General features: G+C 39.4%; 1 protein-coding gene across 1 annotated transcript in view; it reads left to right on the top strand.

Moving 5' to 3' along the window:
* The first annotated feature begins 467 nt into the window (after positions 1-467).
* The window catches only part of ELAPOR2 (endosome-lysosome associated apoptosis and autophagy regulator family member 2), a 159,653-nt gene continuing 136,600 nt past the window's right edge, over positions 468-23,520 (top strand). Inside the window, exon 1 of the mRNA XM_046669016.1 lies at positions 468-729. Coding sequence (XP_046524972.1) covers positions 544-729 — 186 coding nt within the window. The 5' untranslated portion in view covers positions 468-543. The remainder of the gene's footprint in view (positions 730-23,520) is intronic.

Raw genomic sequence — 23,520 nt, 5'->3', positions numbered from 1 at the left:
ACTGGATCTGACGCCAGCTAGCTTGGATCCTTAGGAAGGGATGTTTCTAGGGCGCATCTGTGTGTTTGTGTGTGATGCGGAAGGTAGGGAAATTTTAAAGACCCGCCGCCGGAAAACAATGTCCTGATGTCCTATATTTTACTCTGGCTTCATCCCTGGAGCGCCCCTCCTGGTGGGCCAAGGGGACTGGGGATAGGAGACACTCCGAGGGGACGCCGGCTTCTCTCGCCTCTACAGTGGAACGAGGCTGAAGCCCCGGCGGCAGCGCTGACGCTCAGGGCCCGCTCGGCTGGGCCGCAGCCCCCGCCCGCGCCACCTGCTCCCAGGCTCCCGCGTCCCCGCCCCCGCGCCGCGCCCGCGCCCCGCGGTCCCTCCCTCCGGCGTGACGGGAGCACTGGCGCCGGCTGCCCGGGCCCCGAGCGCAGCCGAGCTGTCAGCGGCGGACGGCAGTGGGCGAGCGGCGAGCGGCGAGCGGCGGGGGAGCCGGAGCGCGGCCCCCGGGAGGCTGCCTTCGCGCCGGCGGCCGAGCGCAGCGGGACGGAGATGCTGCTCCTCCGGCCGGGGCCGGCGCGGGGGAGGGGCCGCGGGCCGGCGGGGGCTCCCCGCGGCGGGCTCTCGCTGTCCTGGAGCCCCGCCTGGATTTGCTGCTGGGCGCTCGCCGGCTGCCAGGCGGCCTGGGCTGGGGACCTGTCCTCTTCCTCCGGCCGCCCGCTTCCTCCTTGCCAGGAGGTGAGCCGCGCCTGGTCCTTTACCTGGAGTTTGCGGGGGAGGAGGAAGGGAGACGGGGAGCGGAGGGTGCGCCGGTGAGGGTGGTGGCTGTTTATTGCTCTCAGCCGTCGCCTCGTTCCTTCCTTGGAGGACAGGGGTTTTCGGTTGTTTCAAGAGATGAAGTTGCCCGCCCCGGGAAGCTGGCCGGGAGAGGCTCTGTGGCTTTGCTGTCTTTTGGGTGAGGCTTTTCTGTTCGGGCTCCTGTGTTTTCGGGGCTCTGAAGGACTTTGCGGTTCCCTCTTTGGAGTGCCAGGCTTGAGGACCTGGGGCCGCGGAAGAGATTTCAGCAAGGGGAGGAGACTGGGGAAACCCTGCTAGTGGGATCTGGGGACCCATCTCTTCACAGCTGTTGCAGATAGCCAGATGCTGTCACAGAAGGGCTTCCCGCCTCCCCTCCTGCCCCTTCGCCACTACCCTGTCTCTACAAACCCCTTCTTCCCGCTCCCCTGCACTCAGCTTCCCGAGGAGGTCCTGGGGATTTGCTAAGCCCACTGTGTGGTGTCACTTGGCATCCTGCTGGCAAAATATAGATATGAATTAGGAAGAAAAAAAGTGTGTCCTTAGGGAAGAGGCAGGTTGGTGATCTAGAAAATTAGAAAAGACGGAGTGAGTATGCTCCTTTTGGGAGGTGTTCCTCACCTGGCTGAAGCATTGCTGCCACTGTGTATGTTATAGTTTGAGATTATTGTTGATGTACAGCCAAGAAGGATAAATTATGGGTGATGAGATTTTTTCCCTTTACTTTTAGGGGAACTGGACTTCGTGTGCCAAAAATTTACAGTGGATATCATTGGTACTTGTTTTGGATGTTTATCTTTCCCTTTAGTGTTCCAGAAGTTCATCCTCTTAATGGAAATCAATGAGGGGAAGGAAGCAACATTTCTGACCTACTTTGAGTGATGATGTTTGGGAGGATATGAGGAGTGGATACTGTTTTTAGGAAGATTGCTAGGAATCAGGGTGATGGGTCATTTTAATTTATGTAGTAAAAATAGCTTAGCTAATATGCCTCTCTGGGAAGAAAGGCCAGAGCTGGTTCCTTTGTGTATGATGCTGTCACTTTTGAATTTTCCCTGGGCTTGAATTATAGAATATCTGTGTTCTAGGCTTCATCCATCATGTATGGATTTCGTCCTCCTCTCCCACAGTACAAGTCCCAGGACAGACTGAAATAAGAGAGCATCAGATCAAAGGCATGTGTGCGAGCACACAGTAATGTTATCATTGGGGAAATCAGGGCAAGACCTCAATAAACAGCTGTGTTTAATTTCAGTCTACTGGTATAAAATTAGTTGTTTAATCTGTATTCTCTAACTTTACCTGTCACCTAGGAATTACGTTCTTCCAGGTTTGCACAGAAAAGCTGCTTCTTGGACATCCTCAAATTGAACAGTAGTAACAGGACAAACTTTAAACACTGCCTTTAACGCTCAGCCCCAATACGCAGAACATATTTCTTTTCTGAAGTGAAAAGTTTTAAGCTCTTGTGACATTAATTCTTAGTAATGAAGAATGTACTTGAGACAGGTGAAAGTCAGGGCCAGTGGGGGTGATGCTTTTGGTTACCACAACTAGATTGATCCTTTAGAGGAGCACATGGTCTACACATGTATACGTAGAAAGAGTGGAGTAAGAGTCTTCAACCCAAGACAGGAATATTGCAAGTGAGAAGCAAGAAGATGACAGAAGGTTCAGGAAGGCTGCGTTCCATCAATCCCAGCTCCTTGTTGCACTGTCTTTAGAAATTGCATGGGACTCATCCTTTGAGGTGTCAAGTTTGAATTTTCCCTCTGAAAATGGGAATAAATAAAATTTATACGAGGATGCAACTGAGCCTGCTTGTGGCTAGTTGTGTTTTTAGAAGTGGTGGTGCACAGATCCATTTATATTCTTCCTGATGACTGACAAAGAGTTGTGAGATGATTGACTGGGAATTAGAGGTTTCTTTGGTAATAAGAGAGGCCAAGTGGCCTCTCAGGGGCTGAATTTGCTCCTTGGCATCTGACCTAGTCAGCTGAACTAATTTATAGAATTGATCATTGTTTCTCTCTGACATTGTTTTTCAGAGAAAAGTGAGAAGGGCAGGTGTTTTTCAGGCCTTGAGGGTAAGGGTCTGCTTGTGCTTATGAGTAGGGAGGGGGCTTCCTCTGAGGTATAGCTATGGAAATGTGAGCCAAACTCCTGTGACCCAAGACACAGTTAAGTTAACTATTTTCTGTCCACTCCTGCCCATTTATCCCTTTCCACTCTTTATTAACAGAAAAGGAAGGAATGCCTCATGGTAAGGGACAGCATCATGTGGTGGGGAGGAGAGTGAGAGCAGTTAAAATGAGGAGGTCTGAGCCTGGAAACAAAGCCAACTCTTAATATTATGAGAGAATGCTGAAGCAGAGTGTGGAGAATTCTGCAGGTAACTCTAAGCCTCATTTTCCCCAGTAGTTTGATTCTCAGCCTCATGTATCAGTATTTTTATAAAAGTAGTCACGTTTAACTAAGTTACACAGACTCATTTTCCTTGCCTGATTTTAGAGGAAAGTAACGAAAGGAAAAGGACAAGAAGCACAGAAAATTGGCCTGGGAGTAATCTAGTTATGATTGCCTGAGTTCGGAGAAAAGGCCCTTCTAAAAGACAACTGGGTTATGGGCAGAATTTCACTTAGATTTTTGCAGAGGATTGGACTCTGGGGTGAAACTCATAAAATACAGCTTCCTTTGTCAAAGTCATTGGATTACGGAGTTGAAAAGGGGAGAAAAATGGTTGCTTTAGAATGCTCAGCTGGTGATCAGATCAGCAGGGTGGAAGCATAGGCACAAACAGGAAGGCTGTAGTTTGGGAGACAGAAATAAAAGTAAAGTCAATCTGTCAGCAGCTAAAGGACAACAGTAGGATGTGACTTTGGTAAATGGTGTCTAAGGAAAAAAAACCACGAGGACTGGACATCAGAAAGTACAGAATTAATATTTTTCATTCTTTTTATGGGGGAACTTATAAAGGATAAGTATCCTCTGGGTTTCTTGGCATCTGTTTTTCACTTGTAAAATGATAGTGATAAAAACTGACCTGCCTGTCTTTATAGTGAAGATGAGATGAGACTAATATAAGTTAAAGGAAAAAAAAAATCTCTGTAAAGGTGAGAGTTGAGTATTGCTAGATTAGTAGATCTAGATCCTAATATTTCAGGAAGGGTCTACAGTGAGACCTCACAGGTTCAGAGGATAGGCTTATCCAAAAATTGGGTGGAATGGAAGTTTTTACTCACTGAATGATGGGACTTAAAGGGGCTGCCAGAGGAAAAAGAGATACGGCCAACAGATGGTTCAGAGTTGGGGTAAGGTATTAGAAGAGGGAATTCATGAAGACAAAGAACAGAACTAAGTGGATTTTTGTGTGCATTGTTTAAATTTAGAAAATTAAATCACAAAATAGTTTGTTTTCTAGTTCACTGCTCTAAAATCCTACATACACGATTCTACTGGGCTCTCTAAATCTTTATTGAATGACTTTTTGCCAGCAGTTTTTATTCCACAAACATTTATTGAGCTTATACTGTGTGCCAGGTGAAATGTCAGATGATATGAAATTACAAATTAAAAAACATAATGTAATTCGGTAAGGATGAGACAGCTATTTAAACAGACAATTGCAATGAAGTGATTTGGTGCCATTAGAAAAGAAAGAGCAGTCAGATCTAATGGGGAGGATCAGAAAAGGTCCTATAGAGAAGTGAGTGAGACTTGAAAGATGAGCAGGAATTTGCCAAGCAGACAAGGGTCAGATGTGAGTGAGGACTAGTTTGGGGGAAAGATATTTCTGGTGTAGAGCACAGATTCAAAAATGGCAGAAACACAAAACAGCATTATGTTATAATTGGTTATAACTGGAGTGCAGCGTGCTATGAGGAGCTTAAGGAGAGATGAGTCTGAGAGGCAGGCAGAAGCCTGATCATAGGGAACCTTATCTCCTGCAGAGAAGCTGAGCTTTATTGGGTAGGTGATGGGGAGCAATAGAAGGACTTAAAAATCAGGATTAATAAAATATGCTTTAGTTTGGAACAGTATGGAGGCCACTTTAGAGGGGTGGGAAATAGATAGAGGTGAGACCTGCTAGGAACAATTTCAATAGTCCAGGTAAGGAAAGGATGACAGAGTTAAATTAAAGAGAGCAGTCAAGATGGAAAAGAGGGCATGATATTAGAAGATAGAACTGAGAGTAAATGAGTGTGGAGCGCAAGGGAATGAAAGGTTCTGGTTTGGTTTGAGGAGAGTGCCTCTAACCTCCGTGAAGAGGCATGTGAGGAAGATGAGATAAGGAGCTCGGTTCTGGAGAGGTTGTTCAGTAGGTAGTTGGGTATCAAGCCCTGTTGCTCAGAGGCGTGGTCTGGGCTGATGTGGAGATGAGGGAATCACTTGAATGAAAGGCATGGTTGAAACCACTGGATTGGATGAGATCATCCAGGGAGTGAGAACAAAAGACAAAAGATAGGGCTTGGGTTTTACCAACATTAAAAGGGGCAGACATGCCACAACTAGAAGGACCCACAACTGAAATATACAACTATGTACTGGGGAGATTTGGGGAGGAAAAAAAGCAGGAAAAAAAAAGGGGCAGAAATCAAGCTGTACACAAAGGAGATAAGTAAATAATGGGTGGTATCAGGGAAATGTGACAATATGGAGTTAGGAGGAAAGGGAGAAAAGCCTTTGAAGAAGAAATGAATGGTTGTGGTGTCAGTGCCCAAAGAACTTCAAATAAGATGAGGACGGAAAAGAGAGGATTGAATTTGACAATTAGGGCACTGGTGCTCAATGCCAGAGTAGTTCTTGTGGAGTGGTGGGGAGAGGTTGAGGTGAGTGGAGGTGAGGCAGTGGTGATAGAGTAAAGTTTTATTATACAGTCCTCCTAGATTTGGTAACAAATTGGATCTCCCAAGTCCACATAAATCGTAAGACTTGTATATGGCCATATCTTCTGTTTCAGACTTTGATGGGAATAGTTGAGAAATATCTTTTCTGCCAAGAAGTCTCTGAAGGTCATGGGCTTGGCTAAGGGTGTCAGAGATTCTAAAGCCACAGTGTTGCTGAAGGAGTTAGCGCTCAACCTCTGTTTTCAAGCAGTTAACATAATTAATCTTGCTTGTTATGCTTGTGGAGGTGAATTTTCCATTTCAAGTTCTTATGCTCAGAACCATTTCTCATGTTTTAGGCAAATGTGAGCAAGTATTCACACCATCAATATTTACAATGTAAAACTAAGAGCTGACAGATCTGTGAAGTGTCATATTTTAGCACAAGGGATGGAAATAGCAGAGCATAGTGTAGAGTGGCATGTTTTCCTGCCATAGTGTATTCTTCAGCAATGTCTTGGATGTTAAAATAATTCTTTATTATCGGAAAACACCAGTCAAATTTTGGTTGCCTTTTCCTTCCCTCTGAAGAAACCATGGATAATTCTTGTCCCTTTTTGCCTTTCTTAATCTAAATTATATGTAATATGTCAATGTTAAATACATATTTGTTGTGTGCTTATGTACCAGGTACTAGCAGTAAAATGTTGAACAAAACATGGCGCCTGCCCACTTAGAGCTTTATAATCTTGTGGGGGCAGCATCAAAACACCACTACATATCGTGTCATTACATTTGCCATAAGTGCTATGATGGAAAATGACTGTGTGCAGTGGGAGTGTATAGACTTTCTGTTCATTTCACCATTTCACTGAAACTCTTTTTTCTAGTCCAGCAATGGCCTCCCCTTCACTAAATCCTGCTGGCATTCCTCATCTATAGCTGCCTTTTAGAAACACTGGACCCAATGGATTGCTCCATCACCACTGAAACCTTCATTTGCTTCAAGCACACCACACTCTTGTTTTTCTTTACCCTAACTGTAATCCTTCTCCATCTCTGCCGGTTCCTCCTCATCTTCGTGACTTCTTTACACTGGGGCACTCTAGGCCTTCCACCTTAAGCCCCCTGTCTTTTCTGTCGTCCTCAGATTCTTAGTGATGTCATCCAGTCTCTTAGCTTTAAATATCATCTACATATGGGCGGCTCTCAAATTTACATCTCCTGTGTGGACCATCCCCTGGATTCCCGAAAAGCACAACCTTGATGTCTCCACTTGGATAGAAACCTTAAACCTGACATTGCCCCAAACCTAATCCTGTGGAGTCTTCCCATTTCCTTTAATGGCAGCTCTTCCCTTCCAGTTGCTGAGGCCTAAAGCTCTGGAGTCTCTGCTGACTTCTTTTTCTCCCACATCCTACATCCAATCTATCAGCAAACTCTCTTGTCTTTGCTTCAAAATAGCTGGAGTCAGAACTTCTCATCACTTTGCCTGTACCCTCTGGGCCACACCACCATCATATCTTGCTTGGATTATTGCTATAACTTCCCATCTTGATCTCCTTTACTTCGTTCTCAGCAGAGCAGCCAAGAGATCACATTAAAACATAAGTCAAAAACTGTTATTCCTCTGCTCAAAACTCTTCTAAGGCTTCATTCAGAAGCAGAGTTCTGATGGTGGCTTACAAGGCCCATTGTGATCTGGCCTCCATTAAGCCTCTAATGCTATCACTTATGACTCTCCCATTTTTCATTCTGCTCCAGCCTCCCCGGTCTCCTTGCTCTTTCTAGAATGCGTTATGTGAGCTCCTTTCCCAGGGCTTCTGCACTGGCTGTTTCCTCTGCCTGGAACTCTCTTCCCTCCGATATTTCCTTGGCTGTCTTCCTCATGTCCTTCAGGTTTCTACTCAATTGTCATCTTACAAAGTCCTTCTCTGGCCACTTATTTAAAATTGCAATTTCCTCTTCTCTATCCCCATTTCATGCATTTATGTGTTTCCATAGCACTTTTCAGCATCCATCATAATATATATTTTAATTCTTTATTTTGTTTTTATGACCTCCCCTAATAAATTGTGAGCTCCATAAAGATAAGGCAGTATTTTTCCTTTTCTTTTTTTAATAAACTACTGTATCCCTGGTAACTCAAACAGTGCCTTACACGTAGTAAGTGCTTAATAGATAAAAAAAAAAAAAAAAACTTGGGGAATGAATGAATAAATTTAATTTGGGGCACTTAGGTTGTTTTTATTATTTGTCAAATAAATATGTTATAATAACACAAAACATCGTCTGAATTTCTGATTATTGAAGATAGATTACTTGCGGCAGAAATCTTAGGTAGGTGGATATGAACTATACCCTGGCCAATACTGAAAATTATTTATTAATTGTTACTAATTTGATGGTGGAAAATGGTATCTCACTAGTGTAATTTACATTTCTTTAATCACTGCTGAACGTCAATATTTTTCATGTCACTTTTTGTATTTCACTTTTTGTGGAGTTTTCTGTTTAGGTATTTTTGCTTATTTTTCTTGTGTCTTTGAGCTCTTAATATAGTACAGATAACATATATACACTGAAAATATATTCCCTAGACTTTTTTCCTATTGTATGTTTTGAGATAATATAATACCCAGAGAAAGCAATTAATTATTTAGACCATAAAATGTATATGGAATTACTTCTCTTAACATATCAAATAGGAATAAGTTTTATTTTAAAAACTGATGTTTGGTACATAGAACCTTACTAAATTCCCATAATATTTGAAATCTTCCATGTGTTTGGCTGAGAAAAATACTGGAGCAACTGCAAACTTTTGGGCTTGGATTGACAGTTTTGTTCGAAGAGCATGCTTTTGAACTCCAAGATAGCCCTGCTTCATTCTCTCTTACTTCTTTTTGAGTTGTCATTCGTATTTATTTGTTCATAGCATTTAATGAGTTCATATCATGTGTTTCTCTCATAGGGAAACTAACAATATGGGAGTTTATTATTATAGCACAGATGGGTTAAGTGGAGTGATGCACAGGGTTGTATGGAAGCACAGAGAATGCCAACTAAGGAGCCCTGGTCTTGAGAAAGTGCTGTTTGAGCTGAGTTTTCAAAGATTTCTAGAAGTGTTTGACAGGATGCACTGAGGCCAGTATATCTCAATCAAAGAAAATAGGCTTATAACAGGAATTAAATCATATGATCAGTTCAAGGGCTAGAGTGAAGGCACATGGGTGGGAGCAGTAAGAGATGACTGGATTATGAAAAAGGCGGAGACTGAGGGTCTGGTGAGGAAATCTGTGGGGAGCCATTGACATCAGATTAGAAAGATTATTCTGTTTGTGAGTGGAGGAAGACAACGGGGGGATCATATCGGAGGCAGGAAGATCGCTTAGGAAACTATTGCCTCTCCCAAGGGGAGGGGAAAAAAAAAGTCAGAGCTAAGCAACTGACAGTGAGAATGGAGGAGGAAGGAGGAGATGGATTTGACATCTGAGTGATAAATTTCAGTCTACCATGACTTCTAGTTTTTTTGCCTTGAGCTACCGAGTAGATGTCCCTTTCATTCAGATTAAAAATTTAGGAGGAGGAGGTGGCTGGAAGAAAGAGAATGAGTTCATTTCTGGTATCCTGAGTTTAAAGTGCCCACGGGACATCCACACAGTGCTCTCCCGGAGAGCATCCAACATAGTTGGATGTTCAGGAGTGCAACCAAGAGGCACCTTGGGAGCCATGAGCACATAAGAGGTAATTGAAGCCATTGGTGTTGATGAGGTCACCCATGCTCAGAGCGCAGAGCAAGAGCAATGTGTTGAGGAGAGGGCTCAGGGAAATGCCAGCATTTAAGAAGCAAGCAGAGCAAGAACTAATTGAGAATGCAACTGAGAAGCCACAGCCAGTAAAGAGTGATAGCACAGAGCTGGCTGAGGATTGAGGGGGTGGATGACCAATAAATCTGGAGTATGATACAGACATGGTGGTTCTTGATGTGAAGTAAGGCATTCAAAATGTCATGTACTTGACAAGATGCAAAAATATATGCCTAATGATGGTATAACTAGGTGGATTCTTGGCTGTTTGAAGAAATGTATCCTGAAGTTATTAATTTAAGGAACTGATGCTTAGCTAGAGGAAGGTCTTCAATGTAGTATCTTTGGTTTTAGTATTTAATCTCTGCCCTGTTACTGATTTAATCAATGCTTTGGTTTTGAGAAGACTTAACCAAATTTTGTAAAGTCAGAAAGCTAGGAGAGATACCTAATGAGCTGGACAGCAGAGTTGGGATTCAAAATGATTTTGAAAGGCTAGAATAATGGGCAAACATAATTGTTTTAAATGTAGACTGTCCTTTTTGGTTCTGAAATTTAGATGTTCAAGCATAGGATGAGGTAATCTTGCTTAAAATTACTTTTGAAGCCACGGATGTCATGTGGCTGCTAAAAGTGATGATAGAGTGGGGGTGGTATCTTAGGCTCTATTAATATGAGCAGAGTACTTGACTCATAGAAGGTAGACATTTTAGCTTAGGTTGGTAGTTCAACTTAGGTGCAGTTTTGGAAGAGGGACATTGAGATAGGGACATGTTGGCTTGAGGTGCCACTTAGGAAGATGAACTATGTGGAAAGTAGTTCCAAATTCTTCAGGACTGATCAAAGGAATTGAGGTTGTTTAGCTTGGGGAACACCTAAGGGGGTCACCATAGTGAGCTTCATATGCATTAAGTGCAGTCATGTGTAAGAGACATTCGTATAATCTTTGTTTAGAGGACACGATTAGAACTGGTGGGTAATAGACAGAAGAATGCAGAATTTAGTTCATCCAAGAAGGTGCTTTATGTCTGTAGAGCCATGAGCTGCTTCTTTGTACTCTGAAAGTTGCAGGGTTCCTGTTTTGGACAGACTGCTGGTCTCTGTCACTGCTCAAGGTTATATACGCTGCTACTGTAACAGGTGAGAAGATAAATCTTTATCCTGGGTGCTTTAGTTCTAGGACACATTCTTTCTTAGTCTACCATCCTTACCACTTTATTCTCAGATTGCTACAGTGTAAACATAAAACAATGCCCTTTGGTGTTTAATATCCTAAGATTGAGAGTGGAAAGAATTGGCCATTTGAAATGTAAGTTTAACGCTGACTTCTATTTGATAATTCTTGGGCATATCAATAATGCATACTAGGAAATAACTTGAAATGCATACTAGGAAATAACTTGAAATAACGGTGGATACTTAAACATATTTGAGCTTGGTATGCTAGGGAAGTGCTTCTCTATCTAAAGAGCAGATAAATATTAAGAGCATTTGCTGTAATTTTTTGTGGTTTCATTTTTCACATTTGACCTTTTTAAAATTAAAAGCAATTTGTATGTGTTCTAGAAAAATAAAGCAATAAAAACACCAATAATTCCATCAAATATGCACACCACTCTTAAATTCTTAGCATTTGTGATAGGAATATTAAGTAAAAAGAACAATAGCCAGGTACAATTTTAAGGCATTTCATTTATTAACTCACTTATTCGTCCTCCAAACTCTGGTGAGGTTGGTCTTCATGCTTCCAGCATAGTTAAATTACTGTGAGCCCAGGCTGCTGGCCCAATGGCCACACTCAACCATCAGGACATACTGCTTCTATCACATGTATCAAATGTCTTTGCATATATTTCATTGTGAATATACATGTATGTTTACAAAAATGGGAATATTCTGCACATATGGTTTGGTAATCTTTTTTTTTCTCATTTAACAATATGCTGTGAACTTATTTCCACATTTTTGACTCATTTAGAATTTTATTCAGTGCTTGATCTAGGGTAAGCCTTTCACTTTGTTTTCTGAATAGCCAGTTTTCACAAATTGTATTTTGAACAGTTCATAATTCTTCCTTTCTCCATTGATTTGTTTTCTATACCATCTATTGTGTGGAGATATATATATATTTTTCTTTATAATCTTTTGTTTTATGTATAATATATGGTACATTATATTATACATATGCACACAAACATTTATTTGATTTCTTTTGGGCTACTTTCTGTACTATTGATTTTTTTGTACCAAGCTTGCTTGGAGTTTTAAGATATGATTTTGTATGACACTTTATGCTTTTCTTTCATTCAAAGATTTCTCAGCTATTCTCACTCCATTTAGTCTTCCAGTTTAACTTCAGAATAATTTTGAAAAGTTAAAAAAAAAAGTCTCACTGGAATTTTCTCTTGCATTATGTTAAATCTCTTCATTTATTTGCAAAAAATTATCATCTTTACAGTATTATCGCTGCATCTGAAGACATAGTCTGCTTCAGCATTTGAGGCATTCTGTATTTCTCACTGGCACAGTCTTTCTATTTCAAGTATTTTTTGTTACATTTTCTATGGCAGATTTCCCCTACCATTTTACCTTTTAATTGATTTTTCCCTGATATATTGAAAAGCCATTGGTTTTTGAAAATTAATTGTATATCTAGTCTCTTACAGAGTGATCTTGTTAATTCTAATATTTCATCTAATTGTCTTCAATTTTTTTGATAAGTACCATGTATTGAGTAGTTAAATGTGTGAAACATTTTACTTATATTAACAGTAATCCTCACAGCAATCCATACCTCTGCTTTTAGAGATGAGGAAACAGAAGCTCAAAGGCAATTAATAACTTTCAAAAGATGACAAAGCTAGTGAGCCGTAAGGAGGGGATATATTTGTCTCCAGAGACTTCACTTTCCACTGAACCCCAGTGCCTCCTACTCTGCCTACAAGGGACTGGTCTAGACTTACCGCTTTCTACAACTGATTCTAGAGGCCGTATACTGAATCTTAAGTGTACCAAGCAGCTATTTATAATTTTTTCCCCTGTAGTCAGTCATTTTTAGATTATTCCTTTTTCTCAACTGATTCTAGAGGCCGTATACTGAATCTTAAGTGTACCAAGCAGCTATTTATAATTTTTTCCCCTGTAGTCAGTCATTTTTAGATTATTCCTTTTTCTCAACATAGTAATCCATTTCTCACGTGTTTCAGAAGTCTATCTCCTCCAAGGTAGATGTTGGTGTTCCACCTGTTTTTTTTTTTTTTTTTTTTGGAGGAACATTAGCCCTGAGCTAACTACTGCCAGTCCTCCTCTTTTTGCTGAGGAAGCCTGGCTCTGAGCTAACATCCGTGCCCATCTTCCCCTAGTTTATACGTGGGACGCCTACCACAGCATGGCTGCCAAGCAGTGCCATGTCTGCACCCGGGATCCGAACCAGCGAACCCCGGGCCGCCGAGAAGCGGAACGTGCGAACTTAACCGCTGCGCCACCGGGCCGGCCCTGGTGTTCCACCTGTTTTAACAAGGAGAGCTCTTTGTACTGTTGTGTTTTATCCACACACAGGTGTGTGGGTGACCATTGTTCCTCTTCTCTCAGGGTGAGGTGTCTGTGCAGAGTCCCTAGTCCAATTTCTGTTGTCTGGCAAACTTTTTTCCCATGCTGTGCTGATCAACCAAGGGGATCTCATTCTGTCTCTACTAGATTCTTGATTATGAGAATCTTTTTGGAAGAAGAATCTTTTTTAGAATTTTAAAGAAGCAGAGCTGTCTGTGGTTCTTGGGTAAGCAGCACATGACAGGCACCGGATGTAGGGCATGTGCTGCCTCTGTTTTCACCAGTACAGTTCTGGAAATAAAGAATAGAGACACAGAGGTCAGAGGGAGTGAGGGGTGTTAGTCCAATGACATCTCAAGCTAGAAGCCTGTAAAACTTCAAATATAAAAGGCCAAACTGGTGTTGAAAAAACAATACATGCCAAAGACAATACAGAATAAAAACTGATGGACTATAGTTCTATCATTTTATCACAACTATTTTAAGGTTTTGTTCTCTTTATTATCCCTCTTTCTTTAAAGACTTTTATCAGTTATATGGACGAGGTGTTGTTCTGAGTGTTTTAGACATATTGACCCCTTTAAAAACAAAGATTTATTATTAGTCCACTCATTGTTTGTATGTAAATGATATTGCTTTAAAGAGTTATACAGATATTTTATGGGAAGGTTAAACAATTGCTTGAATCTTTTTTTAACTTTATGATGATTAATTGAAGTACACTAAACTACATATATTTGAAGTATACAATTTGGTTAGTTTTGACATTCTATACCGTCACCATAATCAAGACAGCAATTTCCATACCCCTAAAAGATATCTTGCTTCCCCTTTGTAATCCAACCCTTCCTCCACCATGTCCCCAGGCAGCCATTCATCTGCTTTCTGTCACTACAGATTCACGTGGATTTTCTAGAATTTTATATAAATGGAATCATGTGACATGCACTCTTTTTTTTTGGCCTGGGTTTTTTTCACTTAGCATAGTGATTTTGAGATTGAGTCACATTGAGCTGTATTCAATAGCTCCTTTTTATTGCTGAGTAGCATTCCATTGTATGGCTATACCACATATGCCTATCTATTTTTAACGTAATATAGTTCTAATAATAGTGCTTGATATTTTTAAGCTCCAGTATAATAATGTAATCTATGAATATCAAGAACTCATTAGTGAGTACTCCAAATAGGTTGTTTATAAAGTTCAGCAGCAGCAGCCCAAAATGTAAATGTAAGCACTAAAGGATTCTTGGCGTTCTGAGATATTCTGGGAGGTAATTTAGTTTTCTGTTTCACTCAGTATTTAGTGCTATTTCAGATAAATTTTGAGTTAGATATGCTTGTTGTTGGAACTGCTTTCACTTGCCTACCTGTGTGCCTGTGGATTATTTCATTATCAATTAATGTCTCCCAGAGTGCAGGTGAGAAAGGTGGATCTCGCAACACTCATTCAGAGGCTAAAATGGGGACTTTTTTTAGTTCTTTGTGATGAGCATTTGTGTATCTCTAGATAACGAAAACAGTCTTGGGTTCATTTGGAAGGACAGTTAAATATGTTCATTATTAGTTGAAATAATATTTTTATAAATGTAAATCCAGCAAGATAACTAGGTTTAGTTGTATTTTTTATTTTTTTGATGGAAAGTGATGGGAATTTGATTGACTAACTTGTTTGCATTTAGAACAAGGTAAGAATTCTTTTATTTTTTTACTTAAAAAATTTTTTTTTTTGCTGAGGAAGATTGGCCCTGAGCTAACATCTGTACCAACCTTCCTCTATTTTGTATGTGGGATGCAACCACAACATGGTTTGATGAGTACTGTGCAGGTCCCCACCTGGGATCCGAACCCGTGAACCCTGGGCCACCAAAGTGGAGTGTGCAAACTTAAACACTACGCCACTGGGCCAGCCCCAGAATTCTTTTAGGCTGTTAGTGATTCTGAAAATTTTGGGGACTCTTAATTTTTTTTTTTCCTACAGAAAGACAAAAGTACTGATAATATGAACTATGATTGTGAGACTGGCTGACATGTCCCATTTAGGTTTGTTTCTTCTGTAGCAGTAGGTGATGACTTTGACAGGACAGGGAGAATGAATATGACTCGCTTGACTTCACAGTAGCAAGTTCTGCATTCTGTATGATGGATGCAGATAAAGGCAGGCTAGTCCTTAGCTTGGCCTTCTTTTCAGCTAAGACTTTTTTCTGACCTTCTCTTCAAAACTGGACTCTTAGCATTTTTCTACTCTTGTTTCAACTCTGTAGCCTGGCTTTTATTCCAGTCATTTTCCTAAATCTCTTTTTATGTTTAGTAATCAACTCCTAATTACCAGTAGTTTCTTTGATCCGCAACCTACTCCACTTCTCTGCAGTGTTTAACTTTGTTTCCAGGCTGCTCCTCTGTTGCTTTCTGAGATGCTGAAGTCTTGTATCACTCAACCTTATATCCTTGTTTCTGTAGCTAGCTACTCTTCTGTTACTTCTTAGTAAATGTTGGCTATCCCAGGTTTTTGCTTTTGGTCTTCTCTTTACATTGCACATGTCCTCTGTGAAAGATATTATCCATATTTTCCTTTATTAATTTTTATTTTCCTGTAATTAGAAGTAATACGTACTTATTATAAAATTTGAATAATTTGAACAAGCAGAAAAGATGAAAAGCACCTGTCATCCCACTGTGAAGAATCATTGTTAACATTTCTCATCCAACTGCTTGTCTTACCTATAACCTTTGTTTAAATGACTCTTAGATCCAACCTCCAATGCTTGATTCTCCATCAAGTTCCAAAAGCCCATTTGCGACTCCTTAAAAGACACATCTAGTAGAATGTCCTGTACTAGTTCAAATTAAATACATCCCAGACCAAGTTCATTATCTTCCCCTCTACTTAAAACTCATTTTTCTTGTTTCTGTTTTTGATTAATAGTGGTTGACTTGATTTCATTAGACCTCTTCCTTCTCATCTCTAAACTCCACATCCAGTCAGTCATAAAAGAAGTCACTTAACGTGGTAGACAAGGTCCTTTATCATGTGGTGTTAGGTGACCTTTTTAGGTCCTTTACTCCCTTCCATTTCACCCCTCTTTCTTATTCAGCAATCTAACCACCATTCCCATTTTCCAGAGATTCTCATGCATTTTCATCCTTATATGCTTCATTCATGGCCATTGTCTGAAAAGCCGTTTCCTCTCTCTCCCTGGTACAGCTAGCCTCTAGTTATCATCTAAGACCTGGATTAAATGTCTTTATTTGCGACTGAGATACCCTTTCCCCAGGCAGAATGAATCTGGAGCATTACACTTCCTACATTTGCTTTGATTCATCCTGACTAGAGACGAAGCCCGGTCAAAGGTCTCATTATGATTGTTTTTAAATGTATCAAGAGCTGCCTTTAGAGAATGGACTTCAGGTGTATTTCAGACCGTAGGCCTGGAATCAATGAGTGGATGTTTTAGTGAGGAAGATCTTTCTAAAGATTAAGGAAGAACTGTAACCTTTAAAGATGTGCAGCAATGCAAAAGACTTGCTTTATAAACTAGTTAGCTCTTCATCAATACAAATATACGCGTAAATACTAAATCACCATTTATCGTGGGTTCACTCATTTAATCAACATTATTAATCACTTTGCCAACTGCTCTACTGGAGGTACAATGATTAAAAATTTATTTTCTTTAAGATTCTTGTAGTCTAATATAGTGGTTCTCAATCTGCACATTAGACTCACAGGCTAATGATTTATTTGCAATTTTGGAATCTCAGAGGACAGGGTCCAGGAAACAGATTCCAGTGTCCAGCTATGGTTAAGAAGCATTTGTCTAATGGTTATTTTTCAAAGTGCCATTTATTTAACACCTACTTTATGGCAGGCCATGTGATGTTCATTTATTCTTCCAGCAAATATTTATTCAGCATCTGTGTTTGTCCCTGGCCCAGGTACCAGGAATACATCAGTGAACAAAAGCAGGGAATTCCTGCTCTTAGGGAGTTTATGGAATGGTAGAATATAGACATTACACAAATACATGACAGGTGGTGATAAGTCTAAGAAGAAAAATAAGGAAGTGAGGGGACAGAGGAGGTGTTTGTTTAGGAGTTCAGGAGAGGACTTTTGATGCTGTGGCATTTGTGCAGTACCTGAATGAAGAGAGGGATCAAGCTGTGTAGACATCCGGAGAGAGAGCTTCCAGGCACAGGGAAGAGCAAATGCAAAGGCCTTGAGGTAAGCATACACTTGGCATGTCCAAAGAAGAGTGACCAACTGGCTGGAGTGGGACATGACAGGAGGTGCAAACATAGAGGTCGTAGGTGGATGGGGTGTGGTAGATCACACGGCACCTTTTAGGGCATGTTAAAGACTTTGACTTTTATTATGAATGAGAGGAGAGCTATGCAGGGTTTTGAACAGAGAAATAACACGATATGATTTATATGTAAAAAGATCAGTCTACCTGCTATGTGGAAAAAAAAAATGAAAGTATTATGATAACCTAGGTGAGGCATTATGGCAGTTTAGATTAAGATTTTTGAGGTGGGATGGTGAAAAGAAATTGGATTCTGTATAGATTTTGTATATAAATTATATTTTTATATATTTTGAAAGAGATGATAGGCTTTACTAAGATCTCCTAGGGAGTGACTTTAGCTAGAGAAAGAAGAGGTCAAAGACCAAGCACTGGGGCACGTCAGGAGAGTTAGGAGAGCCAATGGAGGAGAAGGGTGTCCCAGAGGCCAGTTTGAAGAGTGTTGAAGGAGAAGAGAGTGATGGACTGAATCAAACACTTGTTAGATCTAGTGAGAGGAATGTTGAGAAATAATGTTTGGGTTTTGAAAGGTAGAAGCCATCAGCAGTCTTGAAAAGAGCAGTTTTGATCTAGTGGTAGAGGCAAAAACCTGATAGGAGTGTGTTCAGGAGAGAATGAGAAGAAAAGCAGGCAGACACAGTGAAAATAGGCAATTCTTTGGAGGAGCTTTGATAGCCAGAGGAGAAGAGAAAAATGGCAGTAGCTGAAGGAGGAAGTGCGAATAGTTACTTGGTGAGAGGAATGCTAACAAACTGCACTTTAAGGTTCCTTCCAAATGTAAGATTTTCTTCTACGATTAGTGACTTTGGTTTTATTTTTTATTTATAATACCTTGTTTAAGAATTCCTTAAGATGAGGCACACCTATAGTTTCCTATCTTGTTTAATTTGAGACATTTTAAAATCAAGCTCAGCTATTTTATTTATATCACATGACTGTTCCTCCTTCTTTCTAGTTTGGGGATATCTTTTTGTATTAGTTTTCTAGGGCTGCCACAACAAAGTACCACAGACTGGATGGCTTAAAGAGCAGGGGTTTATTGTCTCATAGTTTTGGAGGCTGGAAGTCCAAAATCAAGGTGTCAGCAGGATTGGTTCCTTCCGAGGAAGGACCTATTCCAGGCCTCTCTCCTCAGCCTGTAGATGCCGTCTTCTCCCTATGTCTCTTCACATCTGTCTTCCCTCTACGCTTGTCTCTGTGTCCAAATTTCCCCTTTTTATTTGGACAACAGTCATATTGGATTTGGGCCCACCTTAATGACCTCATTTTGACTTGATTACTTCTGTAGAGATTCTGTCTCCAAATAAGGTCACATTCTGAGGTACTGTGGGTTAGGACTTCGATATATGAATTTGTGTGTTTGTGTGGGGGGTGGTATAAAACCTTTATTTTCCCGTAGGCTCATCTGAAGTTTTATTCTAATAACATTTAAAATTTTTCTGCTGGGTGATATTTAGGCACAATTGTTGGTTACTTAATGTGGTTGTGTTGGTGACATTAGCTGTTGCTTTAGAGGATTTGGACCAAGAGGTGGATTTCCTGATGTAAAATGAACAATTGCTGAATTGGACCTTCCGTCGACTGCCTCTTTGAAGAAAAATACATGAGTTAGACAAGTGCTGTCTTAATACTTTATATGAGCAGGAAGTCGGACTTTTCTTAGACTTCTCATTTACTTTCATGTTTAAAAGAGTAGAACAAGTAAGCTAGTACATATGAAGTCTCTCTACCTTGGGAAGAAGAAGAGGTAAATCAAAGCGCCTTCTCTAGAAAAACACCTACTTTAAATATATGCATCATCTCCCTGGTCTCATCAAGATGGCAGCACAGCCAAGTTCTAAATAAAAGCTGACATCTGACCCCATAGTATATCACCCTTATTATAGAGAGAAATTAAGTTGTTTATTATAAGAGGTTTTGTTGCACTAAGAAAAGCATTCTAGAAATTAGCACATATTTGTGTATCTAGGTGTGTGATGCAAGGAAGTAGTTCCAGCAAATTCCTGGCTATGCTGTTCTCGCTAGAGTTGCTTCTTTTCCAGCATCAGGTTTTACGTGAAATATAGGCCATTAAGATGTATCCTCGTAAAACACTTTGTGACTGTAATGGATTTTATTTGGAAACTGTTAAAAAACAGATCATAACTAATGATTGTAGTTGTTGGCACATGGACCCATTAGCTCTAAGTTCTTAGTGCAACAAGGAAGAAATGTAAATTTAATTTTAGAATAGCAAATATTTTGGGGGAGGGGGGCTTATTATTCCCTTATGGCATTAAGGCAGAATACAGTGCTTTAAAACAAAGAAAACATCTGTGGTGAAAATTAGTGTTAAATAGAATATTTATTTGGATATATTTTGAATTACTTTTTGGCTTGGAAACCTAACTTTGGTAATGCTCTAAAACAGCCACTGAATGGGTCTCTTGGAGGCCTTGACTTTTTAACTTTGTATACATGATTGAAATAATTTTTTAAAAATTTCATATTGTTTAACTTTAAACATTAAAAAAACACACTCTAAGAAAGCTAATTCTTCTCTAGTGTAAAAAGCAGCAAACATATCCTCAGTGGGTTTTCCACAGATAAAGTCTGGCAGTAGTTCAGACACTAACCGTATTAAAGCAGACAATTTGTTACCATGAGTTCTTGTCCTGGCTCCACGGTTTACCTCATTGATGACTACGGCTCAATTAGCTTAATTTTATATTCTTCTGCATGTATGAAATCCCAGCCCTCCCCCCTTCTCCCCTTGCTCTCTCATGTTCATTGACTCTGGAGAGAAATCTTTTTCTTAGTGCTTTCTCAGTGACTGTACTGATGAGATATACAGAGCATATGGAAGCAGAGCTATGCGTAGGTCTTGATTTTATGTTTTGGTAGACTGGCTTATTTAAGCAAATACAACAGGAAAACATGTTTGTTTAAGGTTTTCCTTTGTACCAGCTGCTGCTTTTTCTCTTTTCTAGGATGGCTTGCCAGAAATGGACACCTTTATTCCTACACTGTTTGACAAGAATTTCCCATTGACAGTTTTTTTCAGTGAATTAGTTGGCTCCTTGAAAAATGCGATACGTCTAACATGTATATTTTAAGAATGTTGAAGATTTTTGAAGAATTGTGCTCAAATTTGATTTTATTTGAAATGAAATGTTTTTAATTTATTAAAAGTACTTGATGATAGAGGCTTAATTTTTCTTAAATGTTATTTACAGAATCGTCCTTAATGTACATCAGCTTACGAAGCATACAGTTTAATTTTGATTATTCAGAAGAAAAGCTTTATTTTCATCACAATTTTTTTATCGGAAATGAATTGATAGAAAGGTAATGTTCTCTTGGATAGGTATGCACTAGAGTGTGGTGGTATGGGCATTGGCCAGGGAGTCAAGAGACCCAGTTATGGGACTTCTCTTGTTGCTCATTGGCTGTGTGTGACCTTGAGTGGCTTGCTTTCTCTTGGACTCACTCTCCTCATTTGGAAAAGAAAGAGATTGGTTTAGATAAAATTTGTAATGTCTTTTCCAAGCTCAATATTTTATGACTTTCCTTCTTATGGTTTAATATTTTTAGGGAAACAGGGATTATATCTTTGCTTCTTATTGGATATTTTTGACTGAATGTGGAATTTTTCGTGTCCAGTACGGTCATACTGGGCAGAGGGATATATCTTGATGGTTTCTAGAAAGTGAGCATTGTCTAAAAATAGTCAACAAGAATTAGTGGTGACTCTGACCTCTGCTGCTTTTGTTTGACACAGACCCAGATCCAGACATGTGTTTGCATTTTTTACCAGCACATGGCTGGTTCTGTAATTTCATTTAAGCATCTAAGTCAATTGAGTTTAGTTAATTTACTTGTAACATGAGATACTTAATATTCCTCAAGACATGGTTTTGGGGCCTGAGAAGGTGTCAGGCTTCTATAATTCTGCCTTAGGTTATAGGATGATTTAGAATAAGGAGGACTTAATCTAAGAGGTAAATTACTTCCATGACAGGTAGTTTAGGATTTTTTTCTGTGGGAAAAGACTCAAAGGTTAGTGATGTGAGGCAGGCCTGGGTGAAATTTGCTTTTCATTTTAATCTTCCTTAGCTTATCCACTGACCTCTGGCTTTACTTCAACTGCAGAGACCTTATTTTCTCATTTGGAAACGACTGTGCCCCACAGGGATGTTTTATAAGAATTATTCCTGAATAGAGTTATATCATACTCTTAGACAGAAAGGCTCAACAGTGTAAAGATGTCTGTGCTACACAATTAATGTATAAATTTCAAAGAATTCCCCAAAATCCAAATATAGTTTTCCCCCTTGGGAGTGTGTGTCTGTTGGAGAGAGATAGTAGGAAATAAAATGATCCTTAGGTTCATAAGATAGAATGTCTTCTGAGATCAGCTGGGAAAATTCTGCAAAATGACTGTGATAAGAGGAGGTACTCCCATAATCTATAAGTGGGAGTACAAGCTATTAAATACTTTTTAAGAATAGTTGGGTAATATTTGTCAAGAGCTTTAAAACATAGTCTCACTAAATATTCTACATCTACTTCTATAGTTATCTTAAGTAAATTGGTTGACTGAACAATGATGTATGTATAAGATGGTTCATCTCAGTGTTCGTAAACAACCCAAATTTTTAATAGGGGACTGGTTAAATAAATTATTTCTTTTATTAAAATAGAATACCGTGGGACCATTAAATGTGGTGACATAGCAGCATATTTATTTACATGGAAGAGGTTTACAATATGTTAAAACATATTATATTATAAAACATGTTATGAAAACTTTGATGTAGGTATATAAATGTGTGAATTTATTTGGAAAAATGTGCAGCAGATTTACAGTGGTTATCCCTGGGTGGCAAGATTACGGACAGTCTCCCCCCTACTTCACACGCATACCTCTATTTCTTATTTTTCCACAAAGACCATGGATTCCTGAAAGGAAGTAGAACACAACAGTTGAAGCACTTGACATCATAGGACTCTGCAGCCAGTCTGGTTGCATTTAAATTCCAATTCTGTAATTTACTATCTGTGTAGTCTTCAGCAAGTCACTTTATTTCTCTGTGCCTCTCTTTCTCCTCTGTAAAATATAGATAACAATAATAAATAACAATAATAACTACCTCACAGAGTTGTGAGAATTCAATATACTTGATGTATGTGAACTCTTTAGAACAGTTAATAATAAAATGCCATATTAATATTAGCTGTTATTATTTATGTACTAAAATAGTGAATGAGCGAGTGAGAGGGACAGATGGACAGACGGACACACTAGCATACTTAGAATTCACTGGTAGAGGAAATGGTCTCTTAGAGTATCAAGCGAGTGAAACAACTTGGTAAACTTTAATGAGGAATATGATCACTAGATGTTTGCTTTTTTCCTCTACTGTTTTTTAATTTTTAAAAATTATTGAGGTGAAATTCACGTAACAAAATTGACTATTTAAAGTGAACAATTCACAGGCATTTAGTATATTCACAATGTTGTGCAACCACAACCTCTTTCTAGTTCCAAAACATTTCTTTCATTCCAAAGTAAAACCCTGTACCCATTAGTCACTTTCTCCCCATTTCCCCCTTCCCTGCAGCCCGTGACAACCACCAATCTGCATTCTGTCTGTAGGATTTATTTATCCTGGATGTTTCATATAAATGAAATCATACAATATGTGACCTTTCCTGTCTGGCTTCTTTGACTTAGTACGATGTCTTGGAGGTTCATCCACGTTGTAGCAGGTATCAGTACTTCATTCCTTTTTATGGCTAATATTCTATTATATGTATATGTCACAATTTGTTTATCTGTTCATCTGCTGATGGACACTTGGGTTGCTTCAACATTTTGGCTATTGCAAATAGTGCTGCTATGAATACATCTTTATTTTTACCAAATAATAGTTTCTTCTGTTAACAGTGGTTTATATTTATTATAGAAAATTCAGAAAATGCAGAAATACAAATAATCCCAATTTACATTTTGCTATAGGTCCTTTCAGTACTTTTTTGATGCATATATATATATATATATATATATATATAAACACAGCTGTATACAAAAACATGCTTTCTTGAAAGAAAAGTTGGGAATCGTTATACATTGTTTTATGGCAGTATTTACTATTTAACATTTTTGAATATTTTCTGATGTCTATAAGTATTCCAGTACATCATGATTTTTAATAAACAATTTATTTTGCTAATTTCTATTGATAAAAGTTTAGCTTTTGACCT

This window comes from Equus quagga, chromosome 8 (assembly GCF_021613505.1).
Source record: "Equus quagga isolate Etosha38 chromosome 8, UCLA_HA_Equagga_1.0, whole genome shotgun sequence".
NCBI lineage: Eukaryota > Metazoa > Chordata > Mammalia > Perissodactyla > Equidae > Equus > Equus quagga.
The sequence above is the reverse complement of the archived record's forward strand: the minus strand, read 5'-3'. Positions and strand labels throughout refer to the sequence as shown.